This window comes from Phocoena sinus, chromosome 14 (genome assembly GCF_008692025.1).
Source record: "Phocoena sinus isolate mPhoSin1 chromosome 14, mPhoSin1.pri, whole genome shotgun sequence".
In the NCBI taxonomy this organism is placed as follows: Eukaryota; Metazoa; Chordata; class Mammalia; order Artiodactyla; family Phocoenidae; genus Phocoena; species Phocoena sinus.
The window spans coordinates 23,514,774-23,537,935 of record NC_045776.1 but is presented as its reverse complement, the minus strand read 5'-3'; the positions used below and the strand labels follow the sequence as shown (position 1 = coordinate 23,537,935).

General features: G+C 48.7%; 2 protein-coding genes across 40 annotated transcripts in view; both read right to left on the bottom strand.

Annotated features, from left to right (window-relative positions):
- Positions 1-1,128, bottom strand: part of CFAP53 (cilia and flagella associated protein 53) — a 70,161-nt gene extending 69,033 nt beyond the window's left edge. For all 3 annotated transcript variants that reach the window (XR_004353119.1, XR_004353118.1, XM_032654156.1), the window contains exon 1: positions 738-1,128. Coding sequence is in view for 1 of the 3 variants with exons in the window: in XM_032654156.1 (XP_032510047.1) it covers positions 738-971 (234 nt within the window). In the remaining 2 variants the exon portion in view is untranslated. The remainder of the gene's footprint in view (positions 1-737) is intronic.
- Positions 1,129-1,281: 153 nt separating this feature from the next.
- On the bottom strand, positions 1,282-18,998 carry MBD1 (methyl-CpG binding domain protein 1). Of its 37 annotated transcripts, none has more exons than XR_004353116.1 (18): positions 18,761-18,981; positions 17,404-17,537; positions 11,141-11,255; positions 10,879-11,045; positions 10,711-10,793; positions 10,499-10,539; positions 9,979-10,125; positions 9,757-9,885; positions 9,519-9,593; positions 9,269-9,388; positions 9,117-9,185; positions 8,350-8,517; positions 7,676-7,975; positions 7,445-7,582; positions 6,960-7,094; positions 6,815-6,876; positions 2,520-5,682; positions 1,282-2,130 (listed from the first exon to the last, which is right to left on the bottom strand). XR_004353116.1 is itself a non-coding variant. In XM_032654134.1 (18 exons), exons 2-17 carry the CDS (start codon positions 17,511-17,513, stop codon positions 5,643-5,645), a joined length of 1,899 nt encoding a protein of 632 aa, XP_032510025.1. In that variant the 5' UTR covers positions 17,514-17,537; positions 18,761-18,981; the 3' UTR covers positions 2,952-3,917; positions 5,611-5,642. The 37 variants fall into 37 exon arrangements, 34 of the variants coding, with proteins under 34 accessions (XP_032510019.1, XP_032510011.1, XP_032510032.1 ...); XR_004353115.1 differs by having other exon boundaries at positions 2,003-2,130; positions 3,623-3,917; XM_032654134.1 differs by lacking the exon at positions 1,282-2,130 and having other exon boundaries at positions 2,952-3,917; positions 5,611-5,682.
- Between the last annotated feature and the right edge of the window lie 4,164 nt (positions 18,999-23,162).

The following is a 23,162-nucleotide window of genomic DNA, read 5'->3' as shown; positions in this document are numbered from 1 at the left end:
TGTATTCACCTCTGTATTTTCCACAGAGCTGTGCACACAGCAGGGGCTCAAGTAATACCCCTATAATTGCCTGCCTACACGTGGTTTTCTAGCCTGTAGAAACCAGTGTGTAGAAACAAAGGTGCATGGACCAAGCGTCTGGGGTTCTGAGCTGGATCTGCAGCACGCAGCATTCCCCTGGCCTCCTACCACCTCCCCTGCCTTAAAGGCAACCAACCTCCTATTCCCAGGCCTGCAGGGACGCTTCTGTTATGGTTGAGTCAGCAGAGAAAGGGCTCTATAACCACTCACAACCCCTCACAGCCCAATACTCCTTCAACAGACGATTTTCCTAGGCGTGTAGAACTAGCCCAAGACCGTACAGCTGCATCACTGCCAGCCCAGACCCCAGATTTCCTGCCGCCTGACCCAGCACCGTTTCCTTGACACACCCTCCGCATTGCAAAGGGACGACCTCTTTCAGCAGTCTTGGAAGACTGAAAACTCTCAAGATCTAAAGTGGTGTTTCTCCAAATACAGAAAGTAAATATTATATGACGCGGGGGGTTGGGGGGTAGGGAGGGACGGAGTACGAGAGCTAGGCAAGAGACCATTTCCTTCCCTCTTTCAAAATTCAAGCTGCTGCATCAAGCACCTGCTTCCCTCGGGAGAGCCCCTGTTGCGGGCCAGGGTGGGCTGCGCTGAGTTGGGGGAGATGCAGAAAGCGGTAGGGTCCCGCACACACATCCCGTGCTTACCACGATCACCACTTTGGGAGTGGGGCCCTTAACCTCCCGCTGTACGATGCCAAATCGCTGGCTGTACATTTTCGAGTCCCCTCGGGTTGAGGGCGGCACCCGCCGCGCTTCCCCAACCACAGCGACCTGAGGGACCAGATTCCGCGACGCAGAGGTCCGGTTGCCATGGTGCGCCTCCCGGGGATCAGGGCAGGTGAGTGGGGCGGAAGTTGGTCCCGTCACCATGGTGACCATAGACTCCAGCACTCACGACTTCCTCTGGGAGTGGAAAAGCTGAGCCTGCGCAGCCCTCTCCCCGCCCTCCGCCAGGCCTCCCGCCGACCTCACTCCCTTCTTCCAGGGTTCATCAAATAGCAGAAAAAGAGCCTCCTTAACCCGAAGTTTAGTCGAAGATCTAACTACATTCCAATTGACTTTTCTATTTATATCTTGTAATCGGTCTAAAAGCATGAGAAAGGTTAGTGGGCATTTTGTTGGTAGGCTAAAATTTGAGGCCATCTCTTAAGTTAATCTTCATGACATAAATCATCACAAGACAACCTTATTCGCGTAGTTCTTTACAGGAATTTACAAGTTATTTTCACACATAAACCTCTGAGCCTCACAAATATCTTACAAGATTGATGGAACAGCGGGTATTATCCTCATTTTACAGCTAAACAAAGCTGAGAGAGCCTGTTTTGTCAGCCAACTCAACCAGTAATGACAAATTTGTTAATAAAATCAGGAAACCGGGGCTTAGACTTGAGGTACCCTAGGATGGGGGGCAATCAGATGGGCTGGTACAGCAGTGACACGACCTGGCTGGGCACAATAAAAACTAGGGCCAGGGGTAGGATGTGGATTAGAATTGCAGGTGATCGGGCTCTGAGATTCCAGATCCCAGGCAGGAAAACAACACAGGTCAGGAAACCTAGAAGGGGCCCTCAGCACAGGTGGAGACCACAGCTATACTTCTGGTCAAGAGCAAGGTGGTAGTTAATACCTAAAAGCCAAATAACACTGTGGTACTCTTTCTACAGTGGGGGTGAACATAGAACCAACACCACAACACAAAAACATCAGCACCTAGTCGGTCACTGACGTGTAATAACCAAAGTACAACTAGTACTGTGCACCCCATCTTAAGACCGCAATTTACGGTAAATTAGCATTGCTTAATCATTTGTAATGCGCCCACTTCGGATTTTGTAGGCAGTAATGTTTCTAGATTTGGACTCCATTTCCTGAATTGCTGGTTCAGGCTTTCAGCCACAAAACAGTGTCTCTCTTCTCTTTCAAAATTTCTTTTAATAATTCTCTCATTTTGTCTTTTATGTCCTATAAAGCTTCTTCCTTCAACTGCAGTTCGGAAAAATACTCATTTTCATTTACTGCTAAGAGTTTACGTAGCCTGAAACAAACAAAAAAAGAAAGAAATTAGATGGTTGTCTCCGTTCCCTGGACACGGTCCTGAGGGCCAGTTCCTTGATCTTCGATTCCCACGGATGCCTGGCCCGCCGGCTGGTCTGAGTGGAAGCACCCTGACACCACACCCTTGGGCAAGAGAGGCGAAGAAAACGCCCTCGGCCTAGGAGCGGGTTTTGGTAAAAGCCACTGAGATCCTTGGGCGCCCGTCGGTAACCTCCGAGGTCTACACCCTGGAGTTTTCAGCGACAGACAGGGGAAGCGGACCCTTGGCAATACCCGGCTGCCCTGCACATCCCAGCGTTGGTCCTGAGCTCGTCTTGCCGCGCCCTCACCCTGAGCGTGTCCCGTAACTTAATTCCGCTTCGGTTTTACCTGTTGAGCCACTTTGTGAAGAGGGGATTCGGCTTCCCACCGTGACGGCTCGGCTTGGGAACAGAAGCCTGGACCCAGCAGAGGCCACGCCCACGCCCCAGGGCCGCCCAGGCAGGCGGGTGAGGGGCAGCGTCTCCCGAGCCCCGGTGGGAGGACTGCGGTCCGGGCGCCGGAGCTCCCTGGCGGGCCTATTCAGTGGGTGGAGGGGCTGGGCCAGGCGCCAAGCCCGGTGAGACGAGGCTTCCAACCAAGTCTCAACCTCCTGGGAGGCCTAAGAGAAGTGATTCACCCAAGGTCCACGGACAGAACCTGACCTTGCTCTTGCCACCCACTATACCACTTTCTCAGAGGCAGTCAATCAACACTTAAGCACCATCAAGACTCTCCAAAAGAAACACTAAGTGTATAAATCAGTAAACGGGACAATAAAAATCATTTAAAAATAATTTTAAAATAGAACAGCATAGAGATAGAAACTATTTATATTATTTCCAATGCCTATCGTGTCCCAACAAGGTTCACGCAAGGGCTGTCCTCCCAACAGTTTCCTGAATTCTGTGTTTTCACCATTAAATTCCACGATAAAGTTGGAAATCCATTCACCATTTGTAAATACATATTGATGTATTTAATAAAACTGCATGGACTATATCTTTTTCATTCCTGAATCCCAGTATTAAGTACAGTGCCTACCATGGGCCAGGTTCTCAATACTTGAATGACACAAAAATAGCCGAGACCAGCAAGTTTTTTCTGGGTGGGCTTGACAGAATTTCTGTACTTGCTGGGGTCACCATGAAATCCATGGTCTTCAGCTTTGCATTTTCAGCAACGCAGCTTTATCAAGTTATCCTTTATCCTCAGTTGAGTAGTGAGACCCTTGGGAGCTGATTCATGGCAGGGTGGCTTTGTAACGTGTCACCTTGACTAGGCTACGTTTCCCAGTACTCCCTTCCCCGTACGCTTCCGGTTAGGATGGGCCACAAGAGACATTTTGCGTGATATCTGGAGGGCAGAAGTGAAGCAGCAGCACACTCGGAAGGTTGGTGCAGGGGCACCAGGCACTGTTGCAGTTCACACATGTCATTTATCTGCTGGCTCACCTCGTTGGTATGGGGCAGCAGTCAGGCCTGCAGCCAGGCCTGCAGCTGCTCCACCTTCCCCAGGATCTTCCTTCGGCTTCTCTAATTCCTGGCCCAGATGCATATTTAACTCTGTGATGAAGGGCACCAGCTTCTTCTGCAGGAAACCCACATCATCGAAGTTGGAGGTGGTGAGAGGCTGACATGGGTTCCGGGCCATCCGCGTGGTTTGCAGCTCGTGCTCGTGGGCGCCAGTGTCTCCTCGGTCTCCCACTCTTTACATCCATCTTCCCTTCCCGATTGCCTGCCCTGCAGACTTCAAGCTCCAGCATTAGATGTAAAAACAACAGCCTTACAGAGACTGTTCAACCAGCTCCCACAACTGCATAAGGTCAAATCCCTACAATAAATCTTTTAATATACATATTTATATGTACATATACACATAAAATCTTTATATGAGTGATGCTGCTTTTCTGACTGTATCCTCATACACACAATAACCAAACTCTTATCTCATGAATCAGAATGCTATTCAAATAAACTTCACTTAGGACATCACTGTCAAAATACCACTAGAATACTAGGGTTGAGTGGTTGGATCCTTGGGGGGGAGCAAAACAGTATCAATAAAATTATCCAGTCTTGCCTCTGGCTGAAGTAGGCAGGGTGAGGCAACGGAAGGAGCAGAGGAGGGTGGCAGAGGGCTATATAATGAGTTAAACTAGAGAAAAGTTTAATCTACATCTGAATTATCTAAAGCTGCAGGGCTGGGACTAGAGTAAGGCAAGCAAAGCACACAGGCTACAAAATTTAAGGAGGGAGGCATGCACTCAGTCCTGCCACTGTAAAGCTAACTAAGTAACGAATCACAGGTCTAATCTTCTTGGCACTTTATGCAGAATTGGAAAGTGAGGCAGGGCTGAGCCAAGACTGGCCCTTAGGCAGGACTTGTAGCAGGAACTCAGACACCTAGTAGATAGGGGCTGAGAGCAGAAACCAAGCACAAAGGTCACCAAGGGACAGGGGATTCGAGTTGTGAGGAATGATGCGCCAGGCCAGGAGCTTTACTTCTGAAGGCTGCTTTGGCTGAGGACGGGGAGTGACGGAAACAAGCAGCGCCAATGGGGGAAGATGCCCTTTGGGTTTGAGGGATCCTATGCAGCACCCAAGGCCTGGGAAGAACCCAGTCTCAGGAGTCGCGGGTGCTCTGATAAGGTGGCACCATCCACAATGCCCTGGTGCTCCCTAAACCACCCTAAGGGCAGCAGTGTTAAGGGATTTGTTATAAAGCTTAGAGTAATCCACCTTGTTTTCAAGGTCACTGGAAACTTGCGTTAATATAACATTATTACACACTATTAGATATAGGTTATAGTTAACAGTTTAGTGGCTTAACTTAGGACAAGGCTTTTACAACCTGGGTCTGATTCTAGGCTCTATCAATATTAGCTGTTCGACACTGGACAAGTTATGTAGTTTCTCTGCATCTCAGTTCTCCTGTCTGCAAAAATGGGCAAAACCAATGCCTTTCTAGAAAGATGTTTCTGAGAACTAAACTAGGTCCATGGGAGGAACTCACCAAATAGCAGTTCCTTTCCTCATTTATTCACATTACATTCCCAATTGCTGTCTCCCTGAGGAAATGTTTAGAGTCACGGCCAGGTCTCATCCAAATGTATTTAAAATTATTTATGATGATGGCTTGTTTAGGCTGAAGGTGGTTTTAATTACATCCCATCCCAACTCCCCCATCCTTAATATCCACACTTCTCAGGCTCTTGGGATTTGCACCGGTTGGAGCAGGTGCACCAACTTTCTACTCTTTTCCTTCCTTTTCTGCTTACTTCCTCTATAAGCTCAAAGTACTGAACAGGCCTGCTCCTCTGGTTTGGTGGTAGGTTTTCCCAGTTCCTACTGACTCCCACACAAGCCCTGGCAATCCATCTATGGTCCAGCCTCTGAGCAGATCAGTGTTGTCTCTCATAAAGTCGGTCTGTAAATATCACCTTGAGTCCTACAGTCTGCAGAAGCCTCCAGTCTACTGCTTTCTAGCTCCAGGTTTTTTAAGGTCCTTGGACCTAGAGAAGAGGGAGCAGGTCTGTATGTTGAATGAGGTTCCCTATGTGCAAAATGGAGCATCACAAACCATTCCCTACTCTTCCATTTCCCCTTAATTTTCCCTTCTCTCTTCTAAAATCTTCCATTACAGACAATGTAGCACATCAAGCACATCATTACCTTCTCCGGTAATATGTAATGACTTCATGCACAGGGGAAATAAGTCTCCCCAGTTGGATTATAAGCTCCCTGACGGCAGAAATCCTGTATCTTCTGAAGGATAAGCCTTCCAGGGTCATTGATTCACCACTGTATCTGCCACACTGCAGTGTACCCAGAAGGGCCGCAATCAGTACCTCAGTACTTGCCCAGGTGCAGGTGGAGAAGTCTCTGGCCTGCAGACACTAGTTTGCAGGAACAAAGGAATCCAGGAGTTTAGGCCAACAGGTTTTTGTTGCCTGTGTCTGGGGCTCTGTTCAGGGCCGTCAGCAGTTCTGCAGGAGGCAGCATCCCCCTGTCCTCCTCCCACCGTCCCAGTCCTTACAGGCACCTATCCTGCCTTCTACTGCCACGCCTGTGGGGACAGTCCTGTGCAGCAGCTAAAACAGTAAATGACCTCAACGGGCTCTGGAAAGGCTGAAGAAACACAGCCTAATCCCGTCCACAGAGGATACTCCAGTTGTATGTGGACCCAGATCACAAAGCCATCTTAGGACCCAGGTCTCCTGCCCACCCACCATTGCCCAGCCCACCCATTCATCTTTTGGAGACTCCACAGGCCTTCAAGACCCCGAATGATAATTCTCTGAATAAGAACTTATATATTAAGCCTGACCTCTGTGGATTTTCTTAGGGATATGGGGACAAGGCTTTCCTTTTCTTCTTCTTTCAAATCTCATCACAGGTCACCAAATCCTCTCCCCCCATCACCTCCCATAACCCTCCTCAAGAACAGCCCTGACCTGGACCTCAGGAGAAATCTCTAAGGTCCTGTACAAACCCCGTCACTGACTGTGACAAGAGCAGTGGTGTGGGGCCTTTACCTCCCACAACACCATGCCAAAATGCTGAGTGTACTTTTAAGACTCAGGGCCCACATCTGACAGGCACCCCACCCAATCCCATCCCCACCCCTCCCTGTGGAGGGCACACCTTGGCAACCAGACTGCTGTGTCCCGGAGGCGGGTTCCACCCAGGCTGAAAATCTCCGTGATCTGGGGAAGAATTAACACCAGGGTCAACATGGCTGGTGGGGCTAAAACAGGGTCAGGAGAGTGAGGTGTCCCCCAGCACTGACCACGGGCGTGCCAGCCCCTCCTGCCTCCTCCTCTGGGGCCAAGTCAGCGGTGGGGTCATCCTTGTTCTCATCCTCCTTGTCCTCCTCAGGGTCAGGTGGCTCTTGCTTCACAGGTGTCAGGCCTGGGTCTACTGCCTGGGGGAGGTGGAAAACGGGCAGTTGTCAGAAGGGTAGGGCTGGCCTGAGGAAAGTGTCTCTATCAGCCAACATGTCACTGTGCTGACAATCCCACTTCTGTCACACTTGAGCACAGAAAAACCATCTCTCTGCCTACAAACCTTTCCCATTCCTCACAGATTTCCATTCTTCTCTTAGCTGGGCAGCAAAGCAGGCAAAACTAGTTGCCTGGGGAGGGTGGGGCACCTGTCAGACAGGCGGGATGATTCTGTGAGAGGCTGTCATCAGCACACTGTTACTTTGCTCTCAGAACCACCATCATGGCTCACCGTCACTCTGCTCACAGACCACCCACCACTGACCCCCACCTTGCTGGGGCAGCCAGGCAGCAATACAGGAGAAGTCAGGATGGCTGTGCCCGGTGTCCAGTCTTCCTGGGCATCCGCCTTCTCTTGCTTCACCTGGGGTAAGGCCACGACCCAACTCAGGCCAGGGCACTGGGCCTCCTGCGTGAAGGAGGATGGCAGCAGACTTGGTCCCAGCTTCCCCACACGAGGCTGGGTGGGGTCGGGAAGGGCAGGATAAGGTGGGACCCTCACCTGTAACAGAGCCGCTGTGGAGGCTGGAGCTGGGCCAGGCACCTGCACGGGACTGCTTGCACCCTCCCGTAAGAACACGAGGTCGGTGCCAGGCGGGGGCAGCACAAATCCACTGCCTGCTTCCTGCTTCACTGGAGTCTGGGCACGGTCTGGCTGGGCCATGGGCGTGGCCAAGGGAGGCTTCGGGGTCTGACCCAGACGGGGCCTTCGAGCAGAGCCAGGCCTCTTTCGACGCGGGTAAGGTGCAGGTGGCCCGGCACCATCCTCGGAACCTGCCCAGACACTTGGCAGCAGCCGCTTCTGTGAGGAGAGATGGGGTGTTATGGCCGCTGGGTACAATGGCCAACCACACTACCCTGCCCCGATCAATGTGCCTGTGACTCCGCTTCCCCCACCCCCGTTAATCCCAGCACAGAGTCTCCTCAGGTATGAGCCCCTCGTCACCAAGCCTGCTAGTCTCCTGTTGGCAATGCCAGTGCCACCCAGATTCTTCATTTATCTCAGCACAATGTCTGCTAATTGCTGGCCGAACCCCTTGCCCCACCCACCACTCTGAAGCTGCAGGACCCATCTGGCCGGTCCCCACCCACCTACCAGGCCGGCCCATCCCTCTCAGGCACCGGGGGGCCTGGCACTGATCATCCCACCCACCTGACCCATCCTGCTGCACCCACCATGGCAAACTGCAGGCACTGGCGCCAACGACACTTCTGGCGCTTCTGGTTGCTGCCCCCGAATTTGGGCTTATCACAGCAGAAGTCGCAGTGGCCACAGTCCATCCGCCGCAGGCAGGCCGCACAGGCCCCACACTTGCGGTTCTGCCGACGGTTCGTGTAAGGCTGCTGGGGAGCAGAGGGACAGGGGATGCTGTCACTAGGACAGTTACAATGCTGCTCCTGTTACTCCTCCACTAGCCCCACTGGACGGAACTGGCTGGACACTGGTCTTAGCCTGACTCCCCACTAGTCACACCTCAGTGTCTGCTAGTCGAGCACCAGGCAGTATCACTGTACCGGATGGCCCCTGATACCACGAGGACTGTGGCTGCCCCAGCACGGTATCCATCGTTCTATCTGCTAGTCCCCCACTAGCTACCAAGACAATGTCTTTGACCCCCATCTCCAGCAGGATTTTGCTGACACTCTTTTAGCTCCCATCACTGCACCTGCAACATCTGCTCATCCTGCGTGAACTTCAGTCACCATGCCAGCTGTTCCTCTATTAGTCCCACTAGAGTGCTGGTTCATCCGACATTAGGTGCTGTCAATGCACCTGTTGATCCCATATTAGTGCCTACCCCACTGTCTGTTCATCCCACACTAGCACCCATCACTGTGCCTTACTATTCCCTTATTAGGCCCATGGCAGCATCTGCTTCTTTGGGGTTAACCAAGTGCCCTGGGAGAGTCTAGGCTTGTCCAGGTAGGGTGAGGCCACTCACTAGCTCGTCCTCGTCTACACAGTAATAGATGAATTCAGCAGGTGGCGAGGGGGCCAGGGCTCTGGGGTGCTGCAGAGGCAAATGGGGTGGGGTCAGGGCAGGTAGTGGGTGAGGTTACGGTTGTGCCTTCCCCCTGCCCACCAGGGCCTCACCAGCTCTGGAGACTCTGGAGGCTGCGAGGGCGGAAGTGCAGGCAGTGGCTGGGTTCGGGGGGGGCGCCGCCGGGGAGCCACCTTGGAGTCGCAGCCTCCCCTGCGGCGGCCGTGTTTACCCTGAGAGAAAGCCAGAAGGACAGTTTAGGCTTGGTGGCACCAGGTAGACACAGGACCACCTGCTTCCCCCGAGGTGTGCAGGAAGCATGCATGTGGGACAGGCAGACAGAGGGTGGGCCGGGGCACTCACAGCAGGGGGAGCCACAGCTAGGGGAGGGCGTCGTTGACATCGCTGATGGTGGCGGCGGAGGCGGTGTGCAAGGTGCTGGCAGACAGGGGCAGGCGGGGCCGAGGAGGTGAGCACGGGACGGGGGAGAAAAGAAGACATGAGGTGGGCAAGGCCAGGTTGGGACAAAGCAGCGGCAGCTGTAACAGTACAATGAGCTCTGCCGCGGCCCACCAGCGCCGGCCCCTCCAGCCTGACTCACCCGCAGGCAACGCCGCTGGACGCACCTCCACTGGCGCCTGAGACCAGGGCGGGGAGGGCGAAGGCAGACTCGACAACGGCCACAGTCCTCTCGGGTCTGACAGCCCCGGCACACTCCACACCCTCGGCTCTGTGGGGGGCCGGAGGTGTGACGCATGGGGCCAGGGCTATGACGGTCAGGAGTGCAGGTGAGCCTCAGGCCCACCCCACCTGCCCGACTCACCCTTTCCACAATCCGGAGGCACCGTCTTCGCTCACACTTGCAGAACAGCCCCGAGGCCACATCATGGGGCAACTGCAGAAGGCAGGTGGAGCAGGCCCCACAGTCTTCTGTTACCTGGCAGGCCGCACACTCCCCGCAGCCCACACGCTGCCAGGAATGGGCGGGGCAAGGTCACAGGTCCAGGCAGAGTGGCTCCAGGAGCACTGCCCCTCGTGTGTCTACTGACCCCACACTGGCCCCCATCATGTCTGCTCGTCCCCCATTTGTCTCATCACTCACTGTCTGATGACTACTGATTAGCCACCATCACTGAGGCCATAACGATGTCTACTGTTCCCCTGTGAACCTCGTCACTGTGTCTACTGATTAACTCCCATTACTGTCAGCTGACTGTAGCTAGCTCCCTACAAAATGACTCTGACACCCGGTGGATCCATCACTGTTCCTTCGGACTCTCACCAGCCCCTATCACATCCTGCTCCCACCGCACACTTGTGAGGAGGAAGCAGGTCGTGCTTACCTTAAACATCCTCTGCTCTCGGTTGAAAGCAATTCTCTGTGCTGTAGGGAGGGAGGGAGTAGAACAGAAATGTGAAGGGAGCATCAGATACCTGACCTCATGACTGCCTCCATCCTGACATCTACCATTCAATCTCCAGCCAGACACCTGTGTCCTAGATTGACGCCAAGCCTGCTCCGGCTCTACCTCCCAGTGCCCCAGGGGCCACTCACCTCGGCAGTCCTTGCACAGAGTCTTGAGCCGCTGCCGTCGGGTTCCATCCCCTGAAAAGCTGATTCCACAGTTCTCACAGCACCTGGGACAGGAAACATGGGCGTGGGGCCGAGTGCACCCCCAACCACAGCCCTCGTGGACCGGGCTCACTTGAGGCTGACACTCACCCAGGCGCAGGAAGTGAGGTTGGGACTGTGCCAGCATCAGCCTTGGTCTCATCCCTTGGGGCCTCCTTCCTCACTTCACTCTTCGAAGGTCCAACCTGACGTTTCTGAGCCTTGGCTGGCTTCGAAGGCTTCTTCCTCTTCCTGCTGGGGATGGCCAAGGAATGGGCCTGGAGATAAGAGCAAGGGCAGGAAGATGTAAGTCAGCGGGTGGGTGTTAGGTGGCTCAGCCACTCCTGCCTGGGTATCCCACACTGTACAGTACCTTGGGGGCTGGATAGCACAGGATGCCTTGTTTGAAGTCGAAGAGGGTGAGATCGCACGCAGGGCCCAGGTATCGGGTCAGCTCAACTTTGCTTCGGATCCTGTCTCCTGTGGGGCTGGGGGTGGGCCAGGACGGGTTGGTACCTAGGTGGAACCACTGCCACTCCACCCCCACAACCCTCCCACTGGGCTGGTGAATAGGCCTGCAGAGCTGGTGGGATACAGGAGGCAGCCTGGGATCAGCCTACGAGCCCCGACCAAGTAACTACCCCAAATAATCCTGAACGGCAGGAAGATAAAAGGTGTATAAATACCAGCAAGTATACAAACAGTAATAAGTAATATAAATGTAAACAGATGTGCATGTATTTATAACGTGTGCTACTAGTGGTATTCTATGTAAGTGAAAATAAACACAAATAGAAGCACAAATACACTGAATAATGTAACTGTGTTAGCATTACATACTAAATACATAGACAAAGAAAACTTATATAAGACACAAACAAATGTTTTAAATATAGCTGGCCCTTGAACAACACAGGTTTAAACTGCGCAGGTCCACTTATACATAGATTTTGTTCAATAAATATACTGGAAAATTTTTTGGAGATTTGTGACTATTTAAAAAGACTCAATGAACCACGTAGCCTAGAAATATTGAAAAAATTAAGAAAAAGGTGTGTCATGAATGCATAAAATATATGTAGTACTAGTCTATTTCATCTTTTACCACCGTAAAATATACATAAATCTATTATAAAAGTTTAAACATCAAAACTTATTTATCACACACTTAAAGACTGTATGTGGTACCATTCGCAGTCAAGAGAAATGTAAACAAACATAAAGATGCAGTATTATACCATAACTGCATAAAATTAACTAGAGTACATATTGTACTACTATAATCATCTAACAGCCACCTCCTGTTGCTACTGCAGTGAGCTCAAGTGTTGCGAGTATCTGCTTAAAATGCCATGGAAGGCTAATCATCTCCGAGTGAGCAGGCTGCTTCTCCAGTAAACTGCACGTCACAGTAGAAAGTGACCCCTTGCGGTGGTTCTCATGTCATTTTCATCGCGTTTAGCTCAATACCGTAAACCCTGAATAACATCATGGGACCCATAACAAAGTGTAACTAGTTATGCTGGAAGTGCTCCCAAGAAGCAGAAAAAAGTCGTGACATTACAAGAAAAAGCAGAGTTGCTTGACATGTACCATAGACTGAGATCTGCAGGTGGCTGCCCTCCAATTCAAGATTAATGAATCCAGTTGTAAGGACTATTGTAAAAAAAAAAAAAAGGAAATTCATGAATCTATCGCTGCAGCTACACCAGCAGCTCGAAAACCTTGTATTTTTTGCAAAACACCTTTTTATCTCGCACTGAAAGTGCAGCTCTTATGTGGATGCAGGATTGCTATAAGAAAGCCACACCTATAAATTCCAATATAATTCAAGAAAAAATGAAGTCACTGTAATGACAGCTTAAAGCAAAAGGAAGGTGAAGTCTCTAAAGCCAGAGAATCTAATGCCAGCAAAGGATGGTCTGATAATTGTAGAAAGAGGTTTGGCTTTGAAAGTGTCAAGATAACAGGAGAAGCAGGTTCTGCCAACCAAGGAGCAGCAGACAAGTTCCCAGACGCCATTAAGAAAATCATTGAGGAGAAAGGATACCTGCCTGAACAAGTTTTTAATGCAGATCAAAGTGCCCTATTCTGCAAAAAAAATGCCAGAAACGACATATATTAGTAAGAAAGAGAAGTGAGCAACACGATTTAAAGCTGGAAGGGACGGGCTAACCCTACTGCTTTGTGCAAATGCAGTCAGGTTTATGTTCAGTACTGCCCTTATCTATAAAGTTGCTAACCCTAGAGCCCTGAAGGGAAAAGACAGACCCCAGCTGCCAGTCTTTTGGTTGTACAAGAAGACCTGGACAGCGAGAACCCTTTTTTTTATTGGTTCCATTGATGCTCTGTCCCTGAAGTCAGGAAGTACCCTGCCAGTAAGGGACAGCCTTTAAAGTTCTTTTGATATTGGACCACACCCCTGCCCACCCAGAACCCCATGAATTCAACACCAAAGGCGTCGAAGTGGTCCACCTGCCCCCAAACACAATGTCTCTAATTCAGCCTCTAGATCAGGGGGTCATAAGGACCTTTAAGGCTCATTACACACAGTACTCTATAGAAAAGACTGTCAACACTATGGAAGAGAACCTTCATAGACAGAACATCATGAAAGTCTGGAAAAATTACACCACTGAAGACGCCATCGTTATAGAAAAGGCTGTGAAAGTCATCAAGCCCAAAACAATAACTGCTGCTGGAGAAAACTGTGTCCAGATGTTGTGCATGACATCCCAGAATTTACGACCAAGTCAATCAAGGATATCATGAAAGAGATTGTGGATATGGCAAAAAGGGGGGAGGGTTTCAAGACATGGATCTTGGATTCAAGAGCTATCAGACACCACACCAGAGGAATTAACACAAGACGACTTGATGGAGATGAACGCTGCCGAACCAGTGCCAGGTGATGAGGAAGAAGACGAAGAAAAAGGAGTGCCAGAAAAAAACTGACATTAGACAATCTAGCAGAAGGGTTCCGATATTCAAGAATTCTTTGACTTATTTTACAACACGGACCCTTCTATGATATGGACACAAACTAAAGCAAACAGTGGAAGAAAGACTGGTACTGTGTAGAAACATTTTTGGAAAAGTGAAAAAGCAAAAAGGTCAGACAAGAAATTACCATGTACTTCTGTAAAGTTACACCGAGTGTTCTGGCCCTCCTGCCTTCCCTTCCACCTCCTCTCCTTCTGCCTCTGCCGCCCTCCTCAGCAAGACCAAACCCCTCCTCTTTCTCTTCCTCCTCAGCCTAATCAACGTGAAGACAACAAAGATGAAGACCTTTATGATGATCCACTTCCACTTAACGAACAGTAAATAATCATCAGGCTGTACAGTTAATACTTACCTATCGTGTTTGTGCGTGAGTATCTTTGTGTGAAAACCTAACAACTGTACGGCAAGAACTGTATGAGACGTTTCATCTCCCACGTATTCATCTGTGCGAGACTTGAAATGGATTGCCTATACTTACACAGGCATAAGGTGAGTGATATTTAATACAAACTTAACATGTTAGTTTTCTTACTGTTTTATAACTTTGCTTTCAAAGAATTACATTACCATATGGTATGCCTCTCTCTCTGGCAATCAGGGAAACTGCCTATCGTCACAGGTAAGTGGTTTTTAAAAATGTAACAATGTTCCCAATACTGTATTATGAATATGATTATAATACTGTATGCCATAAAAATTTTACAATTCATTCATTAGTGTACAGGTGAGGCTACCATGAAGCAATCCATGAAGCAATCGTATCAATTATCGTACCCTACCATAAAGCAATCATATTGCTCCTTCTTAGTTATCAATGCATGAATTGTTATACCTGTAAATAAACGTAAGTTTTTCAATTATCTTTTCATTTTTGATGTCTGGTATTAGTAATATGTATAATATCTACAATGTTTTGTATCATATAAGACAATATTGATGTAGGTATTGACATACAAGCAATTCATCTTGTAAACAGATGATGTAAACTTATGGTATTGATAAATACAGTACAGTACTGTAAATGAACTTTTTCTTCCTTATGATTTTCTTTTTTTTTTGGCTGCACTGCACGGCTTGCAGGATCTCAGTTCCCTGACCAGGGATTGAACCCGGGCCACAGCAGTGGAAGCCCAGAATCCTAACCACTAGGCCACCAGGGAACTCCCTTATGATTTTCTTAATCTCTTCTCTAGCTTATTTTACTGTAAGAATACAGTATATAATATATACAACATACAAAATACGTGTTAACTATTTATGTTATCGGTAAGGCTTCCAGTCAACAGTAGGCTATTAGTGGTTAATTTTTTTGTGTGTTTGTTTTTTTTGCCGCGCCACGTGACACTCAGGATCTTAGTTCCCCCACCAGGGATTGAACCCATGCCCCTGCAGTGGAAGTGCACAGTCTTAACCGCTGGACCGCCAGGGAAGTCCCCAGTAGTTAACTTTTTAAGGAATCAAAAGTTATATGTGGATTTTCGACTGCACAGGGGATTGGCACCCCTAATCCCTACATTGTTCAAGGGTCAACTGTACACATGTAAGTGTACATATAGATATACATACAAATACATATGTAAACAAATAAATGCAACTACATACAAAACAAAGTATAAGTAACTGATGTTGGGAGACAATATTCCACAGGTCTCTCACATTTCTACATGTCTTTCAAGAGCAGCATTGACTATCCTTTGTTATGAACTATCTTTTCAAGGATATGTGTACAGCATCAGCCTTGGAAGACAAGAGATAGGGTGTCCTTCCAGAGCAAAGGGAAGGCATCCTTACTGTCCTAACGTTATAAAAGACTGGATTCCTTAAGCTCAAGGTTCCTCTCCTACAACACAACACAGTGCGTGTGTAGGTGCTAATTAACTACTCTCTTCATGTCACCCTGTGGGAACTGGCATTTGGTGAACTGGCACAATAACGATGACATACTGGATACTGCTAATGCTGTGAGTAATAAACTGTCTTTCATCTCTGAACCAGAAGCCTCCTGTCTCCTACTAGCATCCACAGAACCGCGACACATTCACTTGCTATCCTGCCTTAATTAGGGTAAAATCTCTGGCCTTTTCAGTTCTTGATCATTGCACTTATATTTATAAATTTTGAAAGTTTTATGAAAATTGTAAATATGTGGATAAACGTACAACTAATATAAATAAACATATAAACATTTAATATAAACATTTTAAAAATACCATACGTTTATTTATAAACATATAAATAAGTGTAATTGTAGGTACAATTTTACTATATTCCTCCAAGGAAACAACAACTTACATACAAAAAAAGTTTAAGAAATTTAATAACTGTATCACTAACATATTCTAAAAGACCTTAAATCCTTAAATGTAACTGGTTTATAAAAATGTATTTTCATGTATTTACAGTCAATTCTCATTATTCACAGTAATCTGTTCTATAAAGTCACCTTGAACACTGAATTAGTGAGTACAGGACCACTGCTCCTAATGGAACTACAGGTTAGGTTCCTGTAAGCCTCTGGTCACATTTTGTCAGCTGATCAGTATGTAACCTTGTTTTATGTGTGTTTCTGTTTAAAGACACCCTGCTTAATACAGTCCTCTTACAAATAATTAACTGCATGGCCTTTGAATGATTTAAAGCCAGGAGCTTTGGAAGCTATCTGTGTTATATAGGTTCCTTTGTCGATGTAAAACAAGCCAGTCTCATCAGCACTGAAAACCTACTCTTCTACATAACCCTTTTCCCGTATAACACTTATCAGGTGTTTTTTAAATTCCTCCACAGTCTCTTATCTGCAGAACCTGCCTCACTTGCAAATTTAACACTTTTCACAATGTATCACCTTCTGAAACGTGTGAGCCAGCCAGCACTAGCTGAGACAGGCTTAACATTTTCATAACCCTGGGTAACATGACTGTCAATGTCCTTTGCTTTCAGCCTCACAATGCTGTCCACTACACTTTAATCATCATCTCATGGTTCCGCGAATTTAGCCACTTTAACACCTTTTCCTTAGCTTCATCAGATACTATAGATGTTACTTTAGCACTTTCTGGAGCAGCCTCATGTACTAATTGGCAAATTTCCTCTTCTTTTTCTAGATATACTGCCTTTTTGATTTATTAACATTGAACTCACAGCCAACAGCACTGCAACTCATGCCTGAACAAAACTTATTTAATATGTATTTTCTGCATATTGCACATCCCCGACTTCTTGCACTTAGAACACTGGACAGCACTTCAACACTACACTTGGGGGCAACTACAAACAGCAAAATCACCATTAAAAAGTACAAAAATGCAAAAAACAGACACTAAATAGACCTCAAAAAGGATACTTGTTTACAGTACAAGAGCTAAAATAAGAAAGCCTCGTACAACCTCGGCTGGGAACACATGCATCAGGCGACTTATTTTTCGCTGCTCTGTGCATATCCACAAATGACCATGAAAGCACAGTGAGTATGACTTTGGCGGTACAAACAAATTTTAGTAAGCAAATTTGCAAATATGGAATCTGCAAATAATAAGGACCAACTGTATATGCATAATTTAACCCCACCCCCTGATTTCACCCTGCCTAACCAGGCTCAGCGCTAACCCCTGACTCTGTCCACAACCCACCCAGTACCTCTGGTAATAGGTGTCTGAGCGTCCACAGGTGGCACCTGACTTGCGAAAGACCTCACGGCGCTTCCAGCCAGGGCCCAGGGCCGGGCAGTCCAGCCAGTCCTCAGCCATGGGGCCACAAGAAGGAGCAGCGGCCTGCAACATGGAGGGGGCAGTGGGAGAAACTGAGGCTCTAGGGAGGAACATGTTGTGCCCCAGGCCGCACAAACCCACGGATCTATTAATGCTTGTTTAAGATCTAGGACCTGCCACAAGCAACTGGCCAATGTAAGAAAGAGAAAAAACCCCATCCTCACTCCATTCTTCCCTGTCCTGGGCCCAGGAGCTTGTCATTCCCCCCACTTCTTGACCGGGTAGCCCCATCCTCAACCTAAGGGTCTCCATCCTCAATGCATTCCTCACTCTCAGCGTCCTAATCCCCAATTCCCCCCCAGCCTCAGCTTGAGAGACCTCAATCCTCCCATCCTCAGCGCAAGAGGCCCCCATATGACTCGTCCCCAGACCCAGGTCCCAAACTCTCCCTCAGTATCCTAACCTCCCATTCATTCCCTTCCTTGACCCAGGAGTCACTAATCTCTCTCTTTCAGTCTTTTAACTCTCCCATTCCTTCCCTGTCTGCTGTCCTCTTATCCTGCTACCTCAGTATTACTGCCTCGACTTCCTCTGTGTCCTCTGCCACAGAGCCCCCAGCTCCTCCATATCGTTGACAACCTCGCCCACCTTATTTTCCCTCTGTCGGTGCTCTAAGCCACAATTTCTTCCCAAGCCCCCAAACCTCCCTATTCCGCTCTTCTGCAGCTAAAAAGTTCCCTTCAGCGTCCTCATCCTCCCATCAGCTTTAGACACCCTGATTTCTCCCTTCCGCGTTTGAACCCCCCCACCCCATTCCTCTCCTCTTGGGCCAGGATCATGCCATCCCTAACTGTCAGCGCTCTGACCCCCTATTTTTCATCGTCCTCCATATGAGACCCCCGTGCCTCCCTTTCAGCATTCCAACGCATTTCTCCCCGTCATCAGCCTGAGAGCCCCTAATTTCTCCCCTTGAGCGTTCTGGACCCCCATTTCTCTCTCCTTAACCTGAGAGGCCCCGATATCTGCCCTCAGCGTTCGGATCCTCCCCTATTCCTCTCCGTCCTCGTCCAAGATCCCGACACTTCCACCTGTCAGTCTTCTGAGCCCATTCCTCCCCGTCCTTCCCCTAAATTCCCCCATTACTCCCCTTCAATATTCCGACGCCGCCATTCCTCCCACTCATCGGCCTGAGGGCCCTTCACTGCTCTCCGTCAGCGTTCTGAGCCTCAATTCTTCCCCATTCTCCGCCTGAGCGGTCTCCATTTCCACCCCCACGACTGTCTCACCAGCTCGGCTCCCGGCCGGTACCTTCCACCGCTCTAGGTCCGCTGACCCATGGCGAGGGTCCCGCCTGTGGCTCTCGCCTTGACCAGCTCCTCTTCTTCCTCCTCCGCAGCCGCTTCCTCCTCCGCAGCCGCTTCCTCCGAAGCTGTAGCTGTCGTCGCCGTCGCCGCCGCCGCCGCCGCCGCAGCCGCCGCCGTTCGTTGCTCCAGGAACCGGATATCCGCCGCCCAACTCTCGGGCTCCGCCCCCTGGCGGGACGCCTGCGCACTAATACCCTGCCTGCGCGAACCCTTAGCGGGGAAGAGTCCACGCCTGCGTGCTGAGTCCGGTGGAGGAGCGTGCCTCTTTTGAAGGGACCTGCTGCGCTTGCGCGCCGACGTCCCACTCAGGCCCGCGCCTCATCGGAGACTTGCAGCGCCTGCGCACCTCGCTTCGCGCCCCTCCGTCCATCTCGTTCTCGCCTGCGCTCTCCAGTCCCAACGTAAGGGGAGGAGGGGGATTGGGGTTGGTCCTGGTCTCTGGTTGGTTGGCGATCTCCACAAGGAGTAACTGGGAGGGAGGAGCGGAGAAGGCTGGGGTCGTGCCAGAGCACTCCTCTCGCGCCTGTTACGTTGGTCGCGCCTGTGCTCTACCGTTCCTCCTGTCAAGGAAAAATTAATCAATAGTCGATCTAAAGAAGAAATCGAAAATTTTATTTGAGCCAACTTGAGGATTATAATCTGAAAGACAGTGTTTTGGAAAACTCTGAGGACTGTTCCATCTGTTAGAAATGGAAGGCACAGTTATGTACAACTTTGAGACAAAGGATCAAACATCAAAATGGCACTGACTTTTTTTTTTTTTTTTTTGCGGTACGCGGGCCTCTCACTATTGTGGCCTCTCCCATTGCGGAGCTCAGGCTCCAGATGTGCAGGCTCAGCGGCCATGGCTCACGGGCCCAGCCGCTCCGCGACATGTAGGATCTTCCTGGACCGGGGCACGAACCCGTGTCCCCTGCATCAGCAGGCGGACTCTCAACCACTGCGCCACCAGGGATGCCTGGCACTGACACTTTACATTAAGTTAGCCAAAGGTGCGGTATGGCTGAACCACACTGACTCCATTTTTTCAGTTCCATCATAGGCCCACAGTCCTACCCTCCTCCCCTTTCTCTGTGATGGAGCTTTAGCCTACTCAGAAGGAATGCACGAGCGCCAGAGAAGTTCTCTATCAGCTTTTACCCTTGCCTTCATCTGATATGAAAATTCGAAGAATGCCTTTTGCTGACGCAGATGGTTAATGATTTGTGAGGAATAATAGTCCTGAGACCCCTGGGGAGAGAAAAAACCCTGGTTCCCGTTGGCATGGACGTGCTTATCCCTTAGTAGTGAAACAGAGGGCTAACCTGAGTAGGCCCACCAAATTTAACCTGCCTCACTTGCTTTTAGTTTGCTTTTAGTTGATTTTAAACTAAACTCCCACTAGCTTCCTTATATATAACATCCCTGACATATGGGTCACTGTAGTAATGGTTGCTTAAGTTGTTTTTCAGGAACTTGGAGCTAGTTCTTGCCCGATTCAGACCGGTTGAGACTACTGACAATCTAACTGGACCTGCATGATGACCTTTTAACATCAGAAGGCCCAAAACTCCACCCTCAGAACATGCTAACACTGCCAGTTTTTGAACATGTGTCCTATGAAGAACCATGAAGCTTGACTACACTTGCACAGATCACTGATTACCTCTGATTACTGATCACCTCGCTTTTCTTATTTCCAATCACCTTTCCCCATGCCTCAGACCATCCTGCCTCTTTATCCCATAAATATTCCTAAAACCTATCTTTGGGAGGTGGATTTGAGATTCATCTCCTTGTTTGGCTGCCTTGTGAGTAAAGCTTTTCTCTACTACTTGGCATCTCAGCGTTTGGCTTGCTGCATACAGGCAAATGAATCTGGCTTGGTAACAGTAGTCAGATTCTATCCTTAGCTTTGGCCCCTTTAAATAATCCTGTACCACATTTGGAGGTGTATAGTGCAGCTGTGAATGATTCCGGATTGAAATCTGCCCGATCCTACCTGTATGTAACCTACCCACAATAAACTTCATAATTGCACTTTATGGAGTTGCCTGCTTTGTTTTTCAGTCTCAAAGTTTCTTCTCAGTTCAGGGGATTTATTCAGTAACCCTGTCTTCAAAGAATTGGCGAGCCAGCCAGGAGACCAAAAATGAAATAGGCATGGGTAAGGGGACCATGTTGGGAGACAGCCTGTTGTCAGTGGGGGAAATCCCAGGATGGCCAGCCTCTTCCATGTGGGTAGACTTAGCCAAGTTTTTGGAACGCTTCAGACTAGTGTGTGAGTACAGGGACACCCCCAAAACGCTATAAGGGTTACTGGAGATTCTAACCAAAGCAGTAGGTAAAGAGAAGCTAAGGTAGGAAATTGAACATGTTATAGCCGCAGTAGTATGGCTGCTGCTTTGGGCCCTGTGACTGAGTGCAGAAAAAGAACTCCGACTCAGGCAGGAACTAGGGGAAAACTAAAGAGGCCCTGGCATTAGAAAAGGATCTAAGAGTGTTTGTTTCTCTAATTCAGACCTACTAGCCAAAAAGGTACAACAACAAGAGGAACACCTAGAGGTCATGGTATGCAAAGTGGCAAAAATGCAAGGGTGGCACCATCCAACAGGGTGAGGACCATTATCTCACAGGAAAATTGGAATCCCAAATGATGGGATCTATGGTGTAATGATTTCTCTGAGAAGGGAAATATAGTTGTTGAAGGGGAAGATGACCTAAGGGCTTGCCCCCTCATTCAAACAAAGACTCAGGCAACCCGTGAGCCCAAAGATGAACAAGAAGTGATACCAACTAGCCAAAAGATAACTATGAGGGAGTATTCTTCTGCAGAAGTAGTTGAGTTGACAGCCAGGTTCAAACAAAAGACCAGGAAAGGAGTAACTGCATGGTTACTCTGCCTGTGGGACAGAGGAACAGATAGTATCATGCTAAATGGCCTGGAGATATCTAAACTGAATTTGGTGACAGCACAGCCAGCCCTGAGACAAAGGTTATATGCTGCTGGAATGGGAGGGAACTGAGGATGGTGGCTGACTTGGTTACTTGGATTAGGGCTGGGGTAAAGCTGCCCTGGCCTAACAAAGGAGATGTCCCATCTCCTCCATTACACTGGAACTCCATGGAAGAACTACAAGACATCATTAGAGAACTGGGAATGAGACATGCTATATATCCAGACAACTTTATGGGGCCAGATGAAGAATAATTTATCTCAGGTATGAAGGGCTGCATCTTACAGTCTGCTCCTGGAGTTTGGTATGACACCTTAGTATCAGTTCTGGCACCTATATTCAGTAAAGTGATAGCTCTGGTAGCTGCCATTATAGCAGATCTCAGTGAAACAGAAAGAGTCCTCCATGGAGGAAATAGAAAAGTAGACAAAAATAAACAAACAAAGGGTGGAGAATAAGCAGGGAAAGGACCAACCCAGGTATCACATAAACAACTTTGGCAGGATTTAATGTTAGCAGGGACTCCAAAGGAAAACAGTGATAAAACAATGACAACAACAGCAACAACAGCAAAACCAAAGAACAGAAAACCTAATTCAGTCCTGTCATCTTTGTGGAAGTCCCTAGCAGAAGACAAACAAATTACTCCTCTTTCTACTGACAATAAACATGTGGCAACGCATCCCAGTGTCCCCCACTAAAAGTAGAATGCCAGGGGTGGATTGTCCTCTCACTGAGGAACTAGGTGTAGGGCCAACGTTTCCCTGTAGTGCGTGCAGTGTGGGAGTGACTGGAGGCTTCATGTAGAATTGACAGTTTATTGGTCCCACATAAACAAACAGTCTTAGCATTGGTAGATACTAGAGCTGAGTGTACCTTGCTGTATGGCAAACCCTCTAAATTTCAGGGAGAAATATGGGCTACAGACAGACATGGGGGTCAAACCATTCAAATAAGACAAATCAGATTATATTTCCAAATTGTTTGCCAACCTGACTGTTCCACGTATACATTTCCCTGGTACCAGAATATATCCTAGGTGTTGATGTTTTACAAGACCTAGATTTGACCACCACCACTGGAGAGTGTCGCCTTCACACCAGAATGGTGACACCAATGTTGGTAGGCCATGCATGTCCGTTTACCCACACCCCACTGTATTGTTAATGTCAAACAGTATAGGCTGCCTAGGGGCTATGAAGAGATTACTGCTACTGTTAAAGAACTAGAAAGGGTGAGAGTTATCAGACACTCCCATAGCAATTATAATAGCCCAGTGTGGCTGCTAAAGAAGCCCAACAGGACTTGGAGGATGACTGTTGATGATAGCCAATTAAATAAGGTGGTCCCTCCCATCCATTTGGCAGGTCCCAATAATGCTACTATTT